Source organism: Carassius carassius, chromosome 11 (genome assembly GCF_963082965.1).
Source record: "Carassius carassius chromosome 11, fCarCar2.1, whole genome shotgun sequence".
NCBI lineage: Eukaryota > Metazoa > Chordata > Actinopteri > Cypriniformes > Cyprinidae > Carassius > Carassius carassius.
The window spans coordinates 9,622,133-9,642,272 of record NC_081765.1 but is presented as its reverse complement, the minus strand read 5'-3'; the positions used below and the strand labels follow the sequence as shown (position 1 = coordinate 9,642,272).

The following is a 20,140-nucleotide window of genomic DNA, read 5'->3' as shown; positions in this document are numbered from 1 at the left end:
AGACTAAGGGTTTATACATGCTGTCACATACTGTCACCACCCTTTCCAAAAAAAAAAGTGCTGATTGTACTGATGGTGCACTTGTACTGTTGATTTAATTGCATTTAATTTAAGCTTAAACTATAATAAATTTTCATTATCTTTATACGGTCTGCTAAAGTGTCTTTATCTACTTCAGAGTCTCTCTATAGCAATGCTGTATAAAAATGAACAATCATTACGTCATTATTTACAGCATGTGTTAAAATCTAGTAATTAATAGATTGAGTCTCAGAGACTTTGATTATATGTGATTTGGGCATAGTTGTTGAATGATCATCGCAGATGAATGCAGATAGTAGAGCCTCTGTCTCTTATTTAAGGAGGCTCAAAATATCTTTTTGAATGAATGAGGCCTATTTAACACTCAACTTCCTTCTGCATAACAACACAATTCCTTTGAAATATGTACCATAAATATGACTGGAAGTTAAAACAAATATATAATAATTATACATAATATGCTCCAGGACATAATATGCTTTCACATCATTTCTCTGCACTGTTTTCTATGAGTGTGGCTTTGAGCTTCAAAGACGATTACCAGTTCATTGCTCTTTAATCTATGCCTACGTTATTTAGTTTCATTTTTGTGTTAGCGGTCAGGGTTGTCTGTGACATTTTTGGCCTCTGTGGTAACAAATCTGTGTCTGTATTTTCGTTCTCAATGTATTTGTCTGGTATTGTTTGTTGTTTTTTCTAACAGACAGATCTCTGACCTTCCTGTGAGGGCTGAACAGACTGCACTCTGACCAAATGCTTTCTGTTATGAGGGCTTTGGAAAAGCTATTTATTGTTTACTTTATATCCCTCTTTAAACTTTCCCATGTATGAGAAAAATACTTCTGAAAATTTCAAACTTTCAATTAGCAAAAGGGATTATTTTATTTATTTATTTTATTTTTTACTTGTTTGTTCAGGCTTTAGTTTTTATTAATTTTAATAATATGTCACAATTTTACCTTTTTTTTTTTTTTTTTTTTTACGTTAAAGTTATAAAGTATTGGGGTTTTACCTTTGTGCTGTAGATATTGTCATTCCAAAAAGTTATAAGTTATATTACACCCCCAATCTACCATTAATTCATCATTTATTCACCCTCATTTGATTTGTGTAACTGTTTTCTTCTGTTCAACACAAATTAAGTTATATTTGTTCATTTGTTTTTATTTTATTTTTTACTTTTTTATTTGTTTTGTCACATGATGTAAGCCAGTAGGGATCCAATGTTGGGTCTAACCCGACATTCTTCAAAATACCATCTTCTGCGCTCCACAGAGGAAAAACATACAGGATTAGAAAGTCATGAGTGGGAATACATGATGATAGTAGTTTCATTTTTGGGTGAACGATGACCTTTTAGATAGAAAAAAAAAAAAAAGAAACAAAAGAAGCTTTTATTTGTATAGGAGAACAGGATTGGGAAAGAACATCAAGTTCGGACTCAAACTCGGGACACCTAAGGTGCTGTTTTCATCATATGCCAGAGAGCAGCCCACAAGGTTATGGCTCCAACACATGATCCACCCCGTTAACTGCAGTACGTACTGACAAGAACATTTATTTTCTTCAATATTCAACCACAAAGTAGGAATAAAATCCTCATATCTTTGTGAAACTCTCAGCTTCTGTCATAGTATGGTCATTACAAGACCGGATGAAAGGACACTGAGCTGCCGTGGGCAAGCTTTCTCTGGTATATCTCAGCGTTGTTACTCATTACCCTTTGTCCTCCAGTGGTTTGATTTGGAAAACATCCTCCATGCACAAAAACACACTCCTGAGTGAATACTCATGGCTTGTGTCGGGAGTGGGCAAATGCCAATCAGGTGATCGTTGTCTCAGACTTGTAGGGAAATGTTTTTCCAGGTAGCAATGGAAACGGTCTTTTTTTGTTTGTGGGGAGAACGTGGGGTGGAACAGGACAGAACACAATAGTCCTCTCATCATCGGCTGTAATCAAAAACTATTTAGCAATAAACAAAAACTGGCCTGTCTTACACTCATTGTTTAAATTGGCATGACTTTTGTGCTGCTGTTTAGTTCTTAATCTTTCCCACCTTCTGAAAAACAATGCTTCCCTGTGGAGTCACTAGATTCAAGATCATTAATAGCAGTACACCTACTTCCACCATTTAATATTTGATATTAGGCTGATTTGTTACACTATCCTCTTAAGATTTTTCCTTTTTGATAAATATTCAATATTTAAATGTTTAATTTGATTATAAATCTGGGTTCTGCAGAATGAATATTTTACAGGAAGGACATGCAGCTTTACTTTTGCTTCTGTTAGAGGACCATGAATCTGCTTGTGGTCTCTTTTAAAAGGATTATTTGTGACTCGAGGCAGGAGACTCAATGTGGCCTTTGTCTGTTGGTTGCCCAGCATCTCATATCAGATGAACAAGACAAAATGTCTTAATCACTTTGTCGCACAGCAAGAAAAACAGCAGACAGTTTTGTCTTGGCCTTAAATGTTTCATGGACACACAGGGCTGTTTCAGCAGTCTATTGGATCAGTGTGTAGGTGTGAGCAGACGTGCTGCCGTCATAGAATGAGACCCTCCGATAAATAAGGTTCTCACTCACAAAAAAATAAATCATGTATTCATTAGCTCAGTAATGTTCATTTGCAGACCCCCTAAACTGAATTCCTGCGGTTAAAGCACGTCACAAGTTAGGTTTATGGTCAAATTTTTTAGTTGGTTCTAAGTTGTCCAGCTAAGTCATTGTTTAAAGGCTTTCTGATTCACAGTGACATGACATTCAGCCAAGTATGGTGACCCATACTCAGAATTCGTGCTCTGCATTTAACCCATCCAAAGTGCACACACACACAGAGCAGTGAACACACACACTGTGAACACACACCCAGAGCAGTGGGCAACCATTTATGCTGCAGCGCCTGGGGAGCAGTTTGGGGTTCAGTGCCTTGATCAAGGGCACCTAAGTCGTGTTATTGCCAGCCCGAGATTCAAACCCACAACCCTAGGGTTAGGAGTCAAACTCTCTAACCACTAGGCCATGACTTCCTTGAGTTGGGTGTTTGTTCAGTCATGGGCTTCAGATCTCACATTATTATGGTTTATTGTGTGATGAAAATGACATTTGATACTTTTAACAGAATGGTTGCTTGCTAAAGTCTTTTGTTAAGCTTATTTCATAACATTAACATTATATGTGTACTAAATATACACTAAATTAGTAAAAATAAAATGGTGCAGGGCTGAGAAGTATCAAAAATAAAGGGTAAAGGCATGGTAAAAGCTTTAATGTGATCTTCCCATAACACAAAATCTGTCTGTTTTAATAAAAACAAACCATCAACCACCTATTTTCTTCCAAAATAAAAATGGAAGATAAGTGGTTGATGATTTTTGTATGTTCTTGTTTTAGTAAGTAAAACACTCTCTTAGTCATGAGAGTGTCTGGAACGTGATGGGAATTCATATCAAGCTTTATCAGAGAAAAAAAAAAACAATAGCACTGTGACAGCCTTTTGCCCAACGTCACAACTTTGCAGCATTCTTGTCTGTTGTTTATAATTCTAAACATGCTATACATTAAATGTACTTTGTTGTTTTCTATGGCATAACATATGTTGGCACAGAATAAGAACATAACCCAACAATGTCAACATGTGCCATCTTACCATGTCTTTTTCTCTCTCTCTTTCTCAGGGAGTTAAGAAGAGCGGTGGACCATGTGGGGGGAGAGACTGTAGTGGAGGGTGTCAGTGTTATCCTGAGAAGGGTGCGAGGGTAAGTCTGTTTCAGCCTGCTAACCCAACCCAGCATCTTTATCAATCCAGTTCTACTGTGTTGGATGTGAATTCATCACCACTGGAATATGCAAAATGCAAAATGCAGAACTAGTGAAAATCTGTCAAGGAATATACTACCCGGGTTCGAATCCACTGTGAGACACCAATGTGTCCCTGAGCAAGACACTTAACCCCTAGTTGCTCCAGAGCCGTGCGACCTCTGACATATATAGCAATTGTAAGTCGCTTTGGATAAAAGCGTCAGCTAAATGAATAAATGAAAATGTAAAATGTAAATGTACTTTGCATTCTAATCTGAGAGACAAAATCATTCAATGGCTAATTGATCATTTATATTGGTATTTGAAAATCCAAACAGATTTTTACATCAAGAATGCACAATAAAGCTTCATTTCAAAATGCAAGCATATTGAACTCGAAACATCATTAGTTTGTTGAACTCATATTGAATTTACTGTGTTGGTTACAGTTGGTACAGATATTTTGGCCTAAAGCACACTCGAAAAAGTTTCATGTCTTCATTTTAGCATTTCAGATTTTTTACAGTACAATCCAAATCCAAATTGAATTGTAGGTGTTTGACAGTGTATCAGGCTGTACAAGACACCATGTCTGTTTGTTCGCCATATCTGTGACCTGTCGTCATCTGTGGTGAAAGTAAAGCTCCTTAGAGAGGGTTGGGGGAGAGAGGAAATACATTCCTTAGCAAACATTAGGATATGAAGGTCCTTGTGAGCATGACTTGAGATGTCAGTTCAGTTGACTTTTTTTTCCTGCACTGTACTGTTTCAGGAAAAGGGGTTTGGGAAGAACATAAGGGAAGAGACTGAAAGGGAAGGAATCACAGACAAACTCTCCCTGTTTATAGATTTATGACGCACTTGAAAAGTCATATTTCCGTTCAGTTTTACATTCTGGTCAAACTTTATTCTAATGTCCAATTCTCTGTATTAACAAACTATTAACTACGAGTTTTGCCTCAAACTCATTATCTGCTGCTTATTAATAGTTGTTCAATTGTTGTTAAATTTAGGAATTGGTTAGGATTAGGGATGTAGAATATGGTCACGCAGAATATGTGCTTTATATGTACTAATAAACCCCCAGTATATTAATAATAGCCTTGCTAATAAGCAAATAATTAAAAGGGAGAACTGGTCCCTGTACTGAAGTATTACCGACATTCTTATATAAAAAGTCAGCTTTTCACTGTTGAATTATAGTTTTTATGCATAACAGGATTTGCATCGTTATACCATCACAAAGTGATTTGTTTTGTGATATTAGCCATATACAGGGACTAAATATAAAGCAACAAACCTCCCCCCCAGCAACTACATAGCAACCAGCTAACAATGCTTTAGCATCCGCAAACTTGTGGCAAACTTGGCACAAGAAAGTAAAACTTGTTCCATGCAAACGCAATATCAAATTTCACAGTGTTGTTTCCTTCCAGGATCTGTCAGCATCTTACTTTAGCCAAGCACACATTTACACTCTTTGTATAGTCCTCAGTTTTATGTATGTGTTCATGGATGATGTTTATAGGGTAAAACAGCCTTACAGATGTCTGGACACAGTTCATGTCTCTCGCTAGGTCTCTTGTGACCAGTGTTGGGAGTAACGGCGTTTGAGTATAACGGCGTTACTAACAGAGTTTAATTTTCAGTAACGGAGTAATCTTATTAATTACTTTTCCCATCGTTGCAACGGCGTTATCTTTACTGAGAATTTAAAGTTTCGCGTTACTACAATTTGGTTGAATAAAGCATGACGTGTCAATGCTTTGGCTAGTGGCTACACATCAGCTGCCTGACACCGTTGCAAATCCCATGATGATTGGCTGGGTGGGCGGTGCCCTGCCCATGCTGTCTCACTGTCACTGCACGTTTTGACAACCACTAAACACAAGACTGCATCAGCGATAATCGCGTTCTCGAACTGGAAGTAACGTTACCGGAAATTAAAGGCAAGAATGTTTCTGTAACATGCACGCTATGCCCAGGAAAAAAGACTTTAGTCTGCCTCAAGCAACTCAAATCTTATGAACCACCTCACATCAACACATGCTAACATGTTACTGTACTGAATATTTAATGCTGTGTTCAAATCATACGCGACTTGTGCGAATAACTCACGCTATTCACGCGTAGTTGGACCCTTGAACATTTTGAGGTCATACGCTTCATTCCCGCGTCATAGGGGTGGGGGGGGTGATGGGGGGTATCTGCCAGTTTAGTTCACGCAGCATTTTCAACCAGCATTTTTATTCAGATAATTTTCTAAATATTACTGTTATCGTGTCATGAAATGTAGTTTTAAAAGTATTTCATGCAAGAATGTAGTTGTTTTAAACTCAAATATGCGGTTTATTTAAAAATGTGTTTTGCTGATTTTTGGAGGTTGTCTATTCGCATCTTTGCATTGACTTAAGATTGAAATCACTCGCGCCAGACGCTCTATTCTCGTCTGGTGTGAACGCACCATAAGAGTTGGATAGTGTTCTGTTTATTGTGCAGTAACTTTAGGCCTAACATACAGTTACAGAGATTTGCACTAATGGCCAGGTTTCCCTTTTTTTCTTTTTACCCAAGTTTAAATTTGTTTGTCTTAATTTTGCACTTGAATTTTATTTTCAATATTTATTTTTTATATGTTTTTATTTCTATGCATATCATACGGCAGGCTGCAATCTATTGAGTTCAAATAAATACAACATTTTCTAAAATACTTATAGTGTTTTAATTCTTTAATCAGTTAATATAAACATATTATATATTAAAGATGTTATAGGACGTAATAGCGTTATAGAACATAAAAAATAACGTCACAGTTACTTTGCTGAGTAACTAATTACTTTTACAAAGTGGTAACTGAGTTACTAACTCAATTACATTTTGGGAGAAGTAATTTTTAACTGTAACCAATTGCTTTTTTCAAGTAAGATGACCAACACTGCTTGTGACCCTCCTCTGCCTGGCCTTGAGATGTGAGGCCAGTGGGAAATAAATGTGAAACTAATTTGTATTGTGTTGGGCACTGTGCAGCTTAGCTGAGAATAATAGTTTTAAAAGATGCCACGGACCTGAAGTGTATGCCAGTCAGAATAACCCAAATCAATACCCTTTCTGATGTGAGTTGTGACTTGATGAGAGGAAATGTTTAATACACTTGACTTTAGTGAAGACGAGTGACAGAAGGATAGTAAATGAACTCTAATCCTATTTTGAGTAAGTGACCCACAGAATGTATGGCTGTATTTTAGCAGGAAGTATAACAGAATGTTTATCATCAGATAATTGCTTGGCTCTTATAATAGTTTATCTTGGTGGGAAAGAGGCACAGTTCCTCTTGCCTGTCTTTTTTGGATGCTGGGTAAAAAATGTATTCTCTATAAATGGATCAATGTTTGGTATAAATAAGTTGTGCATCCTGCTTCTCCTTTCATAGACATCCATGTGTTTGTGTGAGAGAGAGGATGCAGTAGGGCTCCTGAATCCCTAGTGTCTGTCTCACTACAAGCTTCTGTTTACTCATTTGCTGTCAGTGTCTACTGCTTCACACACACCCTAGTTTAGTGGTGTCCAGTCCCACTCCTCTAGAAACACTGTCTGGCAGAGTTCAGCTCCAACCACATTAAACACACATGATCCAGCTAACCAAGGTCGTACATGCATACTAGAACATTCCAGGCAGGTGTGCTGAGGCAAGTTGTAGCTAAACTCTGCAAGACAGTGGCCCTTCAGAACCGAGTTTGGACACCCTTGCCCAAGTCCATGCCTTTACTCTCACTACAGTTAAAATTGATTAATATTGAAGACTACAGAGTAATTCAGGCAGCAAAAAGCAAAGTAGATTTGTTTTATTATTATTTCGAGATCACCTGGATCACTATGGAAGTTTTCCTCTTTCAGACAGACCTCTCTAGTCCATAATAATTCTGATGAATTCCATCTTTATTTCATCATGCATCCATAATGAAAGATACTCTTCTTCTTTTTTTATTCAGCTCAAAGCATTTTTTTCTCTATAATTTTCAATTATTCTCATTGATAAAGAAATAAATTGACCCCACATATAAGACTACCTATCTATATATGTACTCCTGCCTTGTAACATTCAGACCTTGAATCTTTCTTTTAAATGCACAAGTCATACAGCCTGAATAACTTTCTGTAGAACAGACTGGCCCAAAGCCTGTTAGTGCCAACCATATAAGCATTAAATGGCTGTTTCACAGGAAACACAGACCCTGACAACTTCAATGAAAAAGTTCCCATAACAAATTCCAAATGTTGAATGCTTATCCTGACCTCTCCTTCTTTCCTGTTAGTAAGTCATTTGGGTTTTTGCATCTTTGATGATTAGTCTCCTTTAAAGACATGCAACATGTTGTTTTGGACAAATGTTCATTTCCTGTCTTATTCCTTTATTTTGACATTTTACAATCAAATAAGAAAATGTCAGGGTCCAAATAGTTTTATGGCATAGATTTTTGCAGTTTCCTTTAAACAACACAATATACTAGAATGCAAAAAAAGAAAATAAAATAAAAATGACCTGTTTTTATGAAACAAATATGTCACAAGGGACGAGTAAATACCATAATGACATTCACAGTAGATAGGGCTGGGCGATTTTATCGATTCTGCGATATAAATCGATATTTTTTTTCCAAAGAAAGTATAGATTTTTTAGCCGCGAGTATCAATACATAGGTCCCATTCAAATTCCCCGTGTTTACCCCAGTTCACGTTGCAGGAAGAGTGATTTGGTCAGCCAGCCGCTAGTGTTGCTGTAGAGCAAGTTACCCGTACTAACTTTACACAGACGCAGACGTCTACCTCTTCCTGTTTACCAAGTCAGAGAGAGGATATTCAGAGAATGGCGGCGAATATAAATCCGGCACCCGCCTGCTTAAAAGCAGATGTGTGGGAGCACTTTGGTTTTAAAAAAAAGAAGGAAAGCAACGACTTGGATAAAAGCGTCGCGGTTTGTAAGCTATGTGGCACTAACGTAAAATATTCCGGCAATACCACAAATTTACGATCGCAACTAAAACGTCACCACCTGGACAAGTTTATGTTTACGGAGGACCCAAAGCAGCAGCGGCCGCGTGACCCAAAACAAACTACGCTGGACATCGATGGCGGTTGTTCCCACAAGTTTCCATCTGCTTCACCACGGTCGCAGAAAATTACAGAGTCCATTGCCTACCCCGGCTTTAGGTGCATAGTGAACGCGATGGAGCCCCACTATCCTATTCCAACCCGCAAACACCTCACCAAGGTTTGCATTCCTGGGCTGTATGCTCAGACAAGGGCACACATTAAAGCTTCCCTGGCCAGCGCGGAGAGAGTTGCCCTGACATGCGACGGCTGGACCTCGCGCACCACTGAAGCATTTGTCACCATCACGGCCCACTTTATCAACGAGGAATGGGAGCTTGTTACGTATGTTTTACAAACCAGGGACATAACCAAAGCCACACCGGACACAACCTGGCAGAACATCTGAGAAAGGCCGTCGCTGAGTGGGGATCCAGTAAAAAAAGAAAAGGATCCAGTAATCGTGACTGACAATGCGTCAAATATGGCAATCGCATTTTTTCGCAGTTTAGTGTTCACTTAAGGCCTTAAGCTACTTTGCTAAGATGGGTAAAACATTTTTCAACTTGAATTATTGTCTGGCTGCCATGGTTTATTTTTTTCTGCTGGCAAGACTGGCTACCTCACATACGTGTAGGCTTACAGGCCTTAAAATACTCAGCTAAGTTTTAAGTTAAATGTTCTTAGTGACTTTAATTATTTGATGTTTTGGAGAAGCCATGGTCCTACTATGTTTACTTACCTGATGGCTAGACTGGCTACCTCATGTTCAGTGTCAAGCTAAAAAGCTGTCAAAGAAACTGTTCAGAACAGGCCACTTGCACTTTAACTCCATTGTTAATTACTAATTGCAATGTTGCACTTTTCAAAGGCTTTTAAGCTACAGTTTGCACTGTTTCAATAAATTAAACTAATTTTCTCAACACATATTTGATTAATTTTGTCCAGCATTTATTTTGCAAGCTGTCTGATGTTTTTTGAGTTTTCATTTCAATTAATTAAATCCAAGTAAATGAAACACTCACAAGATGTCACCAAAATCACTCTGTGCGCTTTAAATCTATCAGAAAATGATGTAAAGGTATCAAATTATATAGAATCGTATCGAATTGTATCGAATCGCATTGTTGGCTGAATATCGTGATATATATTGTATCGTGAGCTGAATACTGTGTATCGTATCGTATCGTGAGATTAGTGTATCACTACAGCCCTAACAGTAGACTAGTAAACACTCTTTTATGGCTATTTTAAATATCTGTGGTCTATTTGGACTTCATGATAAAGATTCCCCTGTTTTATTAAAGGCCCTGTTTGTTGTGTTAGTCTCAACACAGGATTTAGACCAGCAGTTTCCACTCAGTGGGCAGTCTAAACAGTGATCTAACCAAAATCACCACGAGTGACTTCAAAGGAATCAAGATGAAGGCAACTGAAAAGATGCACGAGGATTGACGTATGTTCCAAACATCTGTCTGCTTGTCTCAAACAGGAACATTTCCTGTAGAGAAGTCTTGCTTTGGACTGATTCACAGTCAGTCAGTCTTAGCCTAAACATCTTCCTAAAGAGCTTATCGGTCTACAATGTGAAGAAAACAGAGCGTTATTATATCATATCAGCATCCTCCATCTCTCAGATCAGGGTCCAGAATTAACTTTTTGCCATGCCTGCCATTGATGACCAACTCGTTTTAAAATACACTACCAGTCAAAAGTTTTTAAACAGGAAGATTTGTAATGATTTGTTAAAGATTCTCCTCTGTTACCCAAGTCTGCATTTATTTGACTCAAAATACAGCAAAAGCAGTGATATTGTGAAATATTTTTGTTTGACTATTTAAAATAACTCTAAATTCTATTTGAATATATTTTAAAATATAATTTATTCTTGTGATTTCAAAGCTGATTTTTTTAGCATCATTCCTCCAGGCACATGATCCTTCAGGAATCATTCTAATATTCTGAATTGCTGCTAAAAAAACGTATTATTATTACAGGGTATTTTAAACATTATAACAGCATTCTAAAAGCCTTCATCCAGCAGTAAAAGACTCTCAGGATGTGTTTTGTTTGTTTGTTTTTTTTGTTACATAATGTCCGCTCTCACATCGTTAAAACAACAATTATGATATTATATTAGACAATAAATGTCATGGGCTATGTTCCATTCAGCTTAAACACTCCCAAGAAACTCCAGGACACAGTTGATTCATTTCCATGAAGTTTACTGGGAATTTTGTGAAACTGCAATACAGTACAATGAGATGTCTATATTATTAATCAAACTCAAATACACAATAACAGTGTAAGTAGCACCACTTAACTAACATAGCAGTGTAGCCTATATGATAAACACAATCAAGCTAGTAGAAACAACCAGCAGCAATAAACAAACTAATTTAACCATCTCAATAATCTTACTAACTTAAAAGTAAGCAGTAACCAAATATTACACGATGAGAAATACTTACAGACGTTGCCTTAGCAAAAAGGAAAAAGGAAAAGCGATTGACTCAGAACGACTGATAGAGCTCACACATTCCTGTAGCTGATTACCGCATGGCAATTTTACTTCCTATTTCCCCACATGCACTAGTACTAAGTTACTATGGTTACAAGATAAACAAACCACACTGAACTGCTGAAACAAACACATTTTCAAGCGGCATGACACTCCCCGCTTGGGGTCTTTAAAGAGCCCACATTAATTAACAGAATCAGTCTTTGGAGAGAGAAGCAGAACCACTTCTTTAATGGGCCGAGAAAAAACCTTTCTGGTTCCATCCTTGACGACTTCCACTTGAACCTTCCGGACCAGTCCATCTTCTCCTGGAAAGGTTTTTGTGATGATGCCCATAGGCCATTGATTTCTCTTTGCCTGATTGTCTTTCAAGAGAACTATGTCTCCTTCCTGGAGGTTCTGCCTTTTTCCTTGCCATTTGTGCCGAAGCTGCAATGTTTTGAGGTATTCATGTTTCCACCTGTTCCAAAACATGTCTGCTAGGCCCTGAACCCGCTTCCATTCCTCTCTGATGAGATGTGCTTCCTCAAAGCTTCCTGACGGAGGAGGAGGAGCAGATCCTGTCTTGAGAGTCAGGAGCATTGCTGGGGTGAGGATGACAGGCGATTCCGGATCCGATGATACTGGGATGAGCGGTCTAGCATTCATGATTGCAGCTACCTCAGCCATAAGTGTGGTCAGAACTTCATGTGTAAGGTGAGACCTCCTCTGCTCAAGCAGCATGCAGTCCAAAATACGGCGGGCAATGCCAATCATGCGTTCCCAGGCGCCACCCATATGGGACGCGTGGGGCGGGTTGAATACCCAGGTGCAGCTCTGTGTGTCCAGGTACTCTTCCACACTGTTGAAGCCTGGATTAGTCTTGTCCATCTCCAGCTCACGAGAGGCGCCGACGAAGTTAGTTCCGCAGTCAGAGCGAATCTGCTTTGCAGGGCCCCTGACTGCAAAGAACCTCCTCAAGGCATTGATAAAGCTGCTGGTACTCATTGCTTCAATTACCTCGATGTGAACTGCCCTTGAGCACATGCATGAGAACATCACAGCCCATCGTTTAGAGTTGGAGACTCCTCCTCTTGTGCGGCGTGAGACAATGTCCCATGGTCCAAAGACGTCGACACCTACGTAGGTGAAAGGAGGTGCTACTTGTAACCGTTCTGCCGGCAGAGCTGCCATCTGCTGATGTTCAGTCTTCCCCCTCAGCCTTCTACAAGTGACACATCTGTGAAGCAGACTGCTGATGCAGCGTTTAGCTCCTACCAGCCAGAACCCTGCCGCTCGAATGGCACCTTCGGTCAGATGTCTTCCTTGGTGTTTCACTGCTTCATGATAGTGAGACACAAGCAGGGTTGCGAGATGATGTCGGCCAGGAATGATGATGGGATGAGCCTCGTCCGTGCTCAGATCTGACTTTCCAATCCGACCTCCCACTCTAAGAAGTTGATCGTGGTCCATGATGGGGTGCAATTTCCACAGGCTGCTGGAAGATGGGATGTTGGATCCTGAGTTGATACACTTAAGTTCCTCTGCATAGCACTCATTCTGGACACTCTTCACAATGCACACTTTGGCCCTTAGCAACTCTTCCTCTGTAGAGCGACAGATGTGCCAGCCCTGACATTCATTCTGGGTGGAGTGGGCAAAGGAACGAGCCACGTGGATGAGGTGCGCTATGGCCGTGAGGAGAGTGCTGAACTTGGAGAAGCGTTCAAAGCGTTGTGGGTGCACCACATCTCTGGTAACATGTGTGAGACTTGTCACCACCTGAGGACGCACTTCAGAGTCAGTGTCAGGGTCAATAAGGTTATAAGTCTCTGGAAGCTCAGGTGAATACGAAGATGCATCATGGAGAAAGGCTGGTCCTTTGAGCCAAGTTGTGCTGCTAAGCAAAGCTGGTGTCACAGTTCTTGACCCAATGTCAGCTGGGTTGAGGTGCGTTGGGACGTACTTCCACTGACCAGAACAAGGTGATTGATGGATTCGTTGGATCCTGTTGTGTACATAGACATAAAATCTCCTTGTTTGGTTCTGGATGTACCCTAATACAACCTTGCTATCTGTGTAGTAGGTGACGTTGTCGAATGTTGTGTCCATCTCTGTGACTACCATCTCGGCGATCTCAATGGCGAGTACAGCCGCACAGAGCTCAAGTCTAGGGATAGTTAAACCAGGTTGGGGGGCCAACTTTGCCTTCCCGAAGACGAAGCCAATCTCAGTCTGTTCTTGGTGGCTTGTCACCTTTATGTAGGCAACGGCTGCTATAGCCTTGACTGATGCGTCTGCAAAGACACAGAGTTCTCTTCTTAGCGCACCTGCGGTGGAGAAGGACGTATAGGGGCGTGGTATCTGGAGCCCCTCTAGGTCTTGGAGTGACTGTTTCCATCTAGTCCACTCAATCTCCATGTCTTTGGGAAGAGGTGAGTCCCAGTCCTCTGATTGCGTGGTGAGTTCCCTGAGTTTCAGTCTTCCATGAACCGTGATGGGTGCAAGGAACCCTAGAGGATCGTAGAGGCTGTTCACGGTTGAGAGTACCCCTCTGCAAGTGAATGGCTTCTGATCTTCTTTGATTTGAAACATGAAGGTGTCTGTGCGCATGTTCCAGAACAATCCAAGGCTATGTTGAATGGGCAGATCATCAACAAAGAGATCTAGGTTGTTGACGTCCTTGGTGCGATCTTCGGTTGGAAATGCTTAGATGACTGCCAGTCGATTTGAAGCAATTTTGTGCAGCCTCAGGTTAGAAGCTGCAAGCATCTTCTGTGCTCGCCCGAGGACGCTGATGGCCTCTTCCTCTGTGCCGAAGGACTTTAAAGCGTCGTCAACGTAGAACTCGCGGTCGATGAATCTTCTTGCATCACTGCCATAGTCGGCTTCTGCTTCCTTAGCTGCCCGTCGCAGACCATACACTGCAACGGCAGGCGAGGGACTGTTCCCAAAGAGGTGAACTCGCATTCTATAGTCCACTATGTCGGAGGTAGGGTCGTTGTTTCTATACCACAGGAAGCGGAGAAAATCGCGGTGGTCCTCCTTAACGACAAAGCAGTGGAACATGTGCTCAATGTCGGCGGTGACCGCCACCTGTTCCTTCCTGAACCTCATAAGAACACCTAGAAGGCTATTATTAAGGTCGGGCCCAGTGAGCAAAACATCGTTGAGTGACACTCCTTCACATGACGCGCTGCTGTCGAAAACCACACAGATTTTATCTGGCTTCCTAGGATGGTACACACCGAACAGGGGCAGGTACCAGCACTCTTGTCCAGGCTGCACTGGCGGGGCAACTTCTGCATGTGCCTTCTTAAGCATTCTCTCCATAAACTCTAGGAAATCGGCTTTCATCTGTGGTCGTTTTTCCAATGAGCGCCGGAGTGAGACAAGACGGTCGAAAGCCTGTTTCCTGTTGTTAGGCAGCCGCTGTCTTGGCGACCGGAAGGCTAAAGGTGCAACCCAACTTTTGGAGCTGTCCTGATAGCACTCAGCTTCCATTATCTTCAGAAACTCTAGATCCTCCATGGATGGAGCGAGTCTGTGGTCGTCGGGAGTACGAGCGAAGACAGTCTGCCCCAGGCAGTCTCCACTGAGCATCATTAAGCCACAGGTGGAGGTAGGTGCAGGATGATGCTGAGTTTTAGGCACTTGACCAAATACCTCTTTCACTCTGATCTGGTTGTTGCATGGCTGAAGATAACTCGTACGACCGTTCTCTAAGATGGCTGTTTTGTAACTCCTCACTTCAAGTGGTCTGTGGGCACCTCCAAGACACACATCGCCGACGACAACCCATCCTAGGTCAAGCCTTTGAGCAAACGGTGCATCTCCTGGGCCACTTATCTGTTCTCGGACCTTGTGTGCCTGTAAGATGTCTCTACCCAGTAAGGGGAGTATTTTGGCGTCTGGATCCAGAGGCGGAATCTTGTCGGCGATGCGCTTCAGGTGGGCATGATGGTAGGCTGCTTCCGGCGTAGGAATCTCGGAGCGAACGTTAGGGATTTGGTTGCACTCGAGGAGTGTAGGCAGAGGAATGCTCAATTTCTTGTCCACCGGCTCCACAGTGTATCCGCTGGCTCTCCTCCCCGCTGTCTCAAGCACAGGTCTTGAGAGTATATGAGTAGGAGCTTCCGGAGATCTTAAAAACCTCGAAGAACTCCGACCGCGCCAGGGAGCGATTGCTCTGCTCGTCCAGTATGGCGTACATTCTCTTGGACTCCTCCCTGCATCCATTTGGGAACACGCTGACGAGACAGATCTTAGCACATGCTCTGGCACTCAATCCTTCACCACATACTTGAGTGCACGTCGACTTGACCTCCTGGATGTCTGCTCTGTCCTCCTCGCCGCCGTCCTCTGAAGTGGAAGGGGACGACTCAGATTTCCAGGTAGGTGGGCAGGGGTGGAGCGCTGTCACATGAGCAGTGCTCTCACACTCTGTACATTTTAACTCAGCAGTGCAGTTCTTTGCAAGATGCTCTGTGGAGGAGCAACAGCGAAAGCAGATGTAATGCTCTTTCAAAAGCTGTTTGCGATCGTTTATGCTCTTCTCACGGAAGCCTCTGCATTTCCTCAGAGGGTGGGGCTTTTTATGCAAAGGGCAGTATTTATTTGGATCAACTCGTTCCATACTTTCTCTGCACTCGGCCTTAGCAGTTCCTGAGACCTGCGTCTTGTGAACATAAACCGATGTCTTTATGGGCCTCTCCCATTTACTCTTTCTCTCTGCTGGAGCTTGCGTGAAGAGGTTAAAGCTTGGATCGGTGCGAGCCCTTGCCTCCATGGCGATGAGGTTTACAAACACGGAGAAGGGTGGGAAGCTAACGAAATGTTCCTGTTTGTATCTGGTACCAAAGTAAAGCCACTTTTCTTGCATGTTGTATGGGAGTTTCTCAATGATAGGCTTAATTCCTCTGGAGGTATCCAAGTATGACAAGCCTGCAAGGTAGCCATCTTCCTTGGCAGCTTGTAGCTCTGACAACAGGTCGGCTAGATCCCTGAGTCTCTGTGGATCCTTTGTTGTGACTTTTGGAAAGTTTTCTAGTTTGTTGAACAGAGCCTGCTCGACGGCCTCTGGCGAGCCATATATTTCGTCGAGGCGCCCCCATGCCATGTTCAGTCCAATCGCTGGATCCTTAATGTTGACTGTTTTTATCCTTCTTACTTGTTCTGCTGACTCTTTTCCCAGATACTTGGTGAGGAGGTCGAGTTCTCCAGCAGCAGACAAGTCTAGATCGGCGATAGCGTTCAGGAACGATGTTTTCCAGGCCCAATAGTTCATTGGCTGGTCATCATATGTGGTGATGCCTGAAGTCACCAGGCGGCTGCGAGCAAGGTATTTGATTAGGTCTCCAGTGGACGTAGAATGGCCATAGCTACCTCCATAAGGCGTCCTGTGAGCAGGCAGGTGTGCAGGAGATGAGGAATCTTTCTTGATGTTCTGTTGCGGAAGATTCCCACCAAGCTGAGGAGCTGGAGAGGAGTTGAGAGGCTGCTTGAAGCTTTGTTGTGGCAGTGCCCCACTGGTCTGAGGAACTTGGTGTGGCATAATGTCAGCGGAAGCAGCAGCTTGGGTTTGACTTGCATTGAGTGGGTGGTGTGTTGAAGGGATAACATTGATAGGTTGGTGTGGAGGATGAAGCGTTGGCGAAGCATAGTCACTCCCTCTTCTGACGGATAGACCCCTGCTGCATAGGCTGGCTTGTGTCGACACATAGGCGGCGACGAGCTGGTCTTTGACCGATTGGGGGACTGGGCTGTTAGCCTTACTGCATACTTCAAAGCCCATATCTTGTAAACCAGCCACGAGAGCATTTGCCTCTGCAATGGCAGCATCCTTTTCTTTTTCGTCATTTAAAGCATCAAGATTAGCTTGAACTCGTGCCTGCTCCACTTTAAGTTCAATTTCCTTTAGCGCATGTACCGCTCTAGCTTGCGCTGCTTCGGCCTTTGCCTTTGCCATGGCGACGGCCATGCTCATCTTCGAGCTGGACGATGTACCAGATGAGCGACTGCTTCTTGAGCGCACAGTCTCAGTCTGGTTATCTCCATTTCCTTTTTTATTGTTGTTACGTTGTGACATTGTGACTCACCGCGTTTTCAATATCAGGAGAAGGAAGCTAGTATGTAGCTGACAGGGAGCTGAAGCGTTAGCCGCTTATCTCTTGGTATTGAGTTGCTCTGTAGGATGGCAATCCTTGTGTCCCTCATTAGCTGTGATGCCGTCTTTTCACTGTCATGGGCTATGTTCCATTCAGCTTAAACACTCCCAAGAAACTCCAGGACACAGTTGATTCATTTCCATGAAGTTTACTGGGAATTTTGTGAAACTGCAATACAGTACAATGAGATGTCTATATTATTAATCAAACTCAAATACACAATAACAGTGTAAGTAGCACCACTTAACTAACATAGCAGTGTAGCCTATATGATAAACACAATCAAGCTAGTAGAAACAACCAGCAGCAATAAACAAACTAATTTAACCGTCTCAATAATCTTACTAACTTAAAAGTAAGCAGTAACCAAATATTACACGATGAGAAATACTTACAGACGTTGCCTTAGCAAAAAGGAAAAAGGAAAAGCGATCGACTCAGAACGACTGATAGAGCTCACACATTCCTGTAGCTGATTACCGCATGGCAATTTTACTTCCTATTTCCCCACATGCACTAGTACTAAGTTACTATGGTTACAAGATAAACAAACCACACTGAACTGCTGAAACAAACACATTTTCAAGCGGCATGAAAATAAATATTGGACACCCTTACCTCATTATTTTTCCATCCTAATCTGTCCAGTGCACCTCATATTGTTGTTTATTATTGCACAGCTTTACCACAGCCATGGGTTGTTATTAAACTTACCGCTGATATCAAAAAACTAATATCTTTCTTTCCATTTCTCCTGAAATATTCACCCTTCCGGGTCAAACTTCTTCTTTTGGACATGTTTTAAGTTGCAGAACGGTATCATCACTTACATGCTGCTCAAGATTCTGGCGCCGTTTTATAATGTGTGTGTTAGGTGTCCCTAGACTCAAGATCAACACAAATAAATTAGCAATTTATTTCGCTTTAAATTAAAAAATACAATATTGCATAGCGAACACACTTTTTCTAAATAATGTTTTATTTATTATTTTAGATTATTGTTCAAATCATCCCACTGGCTGGATTTGACACTTTTGTGGGCCATATTTGGCCTGTGGGGTGTATGCTTGACACCCCTGGCCTTATTTCCAGTAATTCTTCAGCATTCAGTGACATTTGGATGAGAGTGAGGGATTATTCCCCGCTCTCATAACAGTCACTCCTTCTCTCTGTCTCTCTCTCTCTTCGGGAGTGTACAATAATCTATTTCTGGACAGGAAGAAGTAGATCAGTCTCTCATGACTTTATATTGAATAGAATCAGATTATGTTATGTCTCTCTCTCTCTATTCAGACCCTTTCCTCCCACAGGAACGTTACATGTATGACACACAACCAGACCTCTCACACATGCTCTGACACACACATGTTCTGCTGCCATGTGCACTTGCATATGTCATACTTAAATGTCACAATGATAAACACACCATGGAATGGACACCAGGGCCAAAAAAGAGGAGTGGTGTAATTTCTTAGAAGACCACAAATGAGAATCAGAGGTAGTGGTCATATACAGATGATTATGTGATGTTCTGTGATTAATACTATTTACTCATTAAACCGAATAAAATTTTTAGCTGTCAAATGGAATATTACCACAATTACAACACAGAAAAGTCTTAAACTTTTGGAAATAATTAATTTGTATAGATTGGATATGGATAATATATAATGGCAGAGGAAATTCAGCTTTGCCATCATATTCAAAATGTTACTGTTAAATCAAATGAATGCAACCTCGGTGAAAATTAGAAACAAAAGCATAAAAACTCTTAGCAGACCCCAGTCTTTTGAACAGTAGTGCAAATTCTCTCTCTGTAGTAATATAAAATGAATCGTCAGATATCCAGGCATGTAAAAACCTGTTGAATTCTGTACCAAATTAATCTTAAAAAAAATAAAAAATTGAAATGCCTGACTGAAGTATTTGCTGATTCACCAATTACAAAAGAGAAAGTTACAACATGAAGGAGTTAACCCCTGGAGTTAACAATTCTTTTAGAGAATATGGGTTGAAAATTTGTATTTAGTGTGAATAGGCCTTAAAAAGGATTAAGAAAATCCATATCAAAGCTTTTTAAAAAAGGATCCAGCAACTGGTAGTTCAGCAACACTGTCCATATGTTCCCCATCAAATCCCCTTGGCCCCTCGGCAGTGGCTGCGAGTTGGTAACGCTCAATTCACATTTTTTTCACGATAGCTTGCTGATGATACTGGCATCTTCTGAAAGCTACAGATGATGGAGTGGATGGAGTAAAATGACAGAATAATCAGCAATGGATCCTTTCCCTCAATTGACTATTGTGTGTAAAAGTCAATAATTTCCTTTAGTCAGCTGAATCAAACTGCAGGCCTTCAGTCCAACCACATTTGGAGCTCTACCCTGGTTGGCCAGCTGGTCTGCTGGTGGGCAGTGTTTAACACAGCTGGAACTGCAGTGGGTGGCAGGTCATAAAGCATGCTAAGCTACTGAATAAACATAATCAACACATGTCTGTGTTAATGTGGCTTAAAGGTGTCTATATAGTTTTTTTCTTTT

At 41.3% G+C, this 20,140-nt stretch overlaps 1 protein-coding gene across 1 annotated transcript in view; it reads left to right on the top strand.

Annotated features, from left to right (window-relative positions):
- LOC132152574 (collagen alpha-2(IV) chain-like) overlaps window positions 1–20,140 on the top strand; it is a 101,876-nt gene that overhangs the window by 33,660 nt on the left and 48,076 nt on the right. Inside the window, exon 3 of the mRNA XM_059561327.1 lies at window positions 3,723–3,803. Coding sequence (XP_059417310.1) covers window positions 3,723–3,803 — 81 coding nt within the window. The remainder of the gene's footprint in view (window positions 1–3,722; window positions 3,804–20,140) is intronic.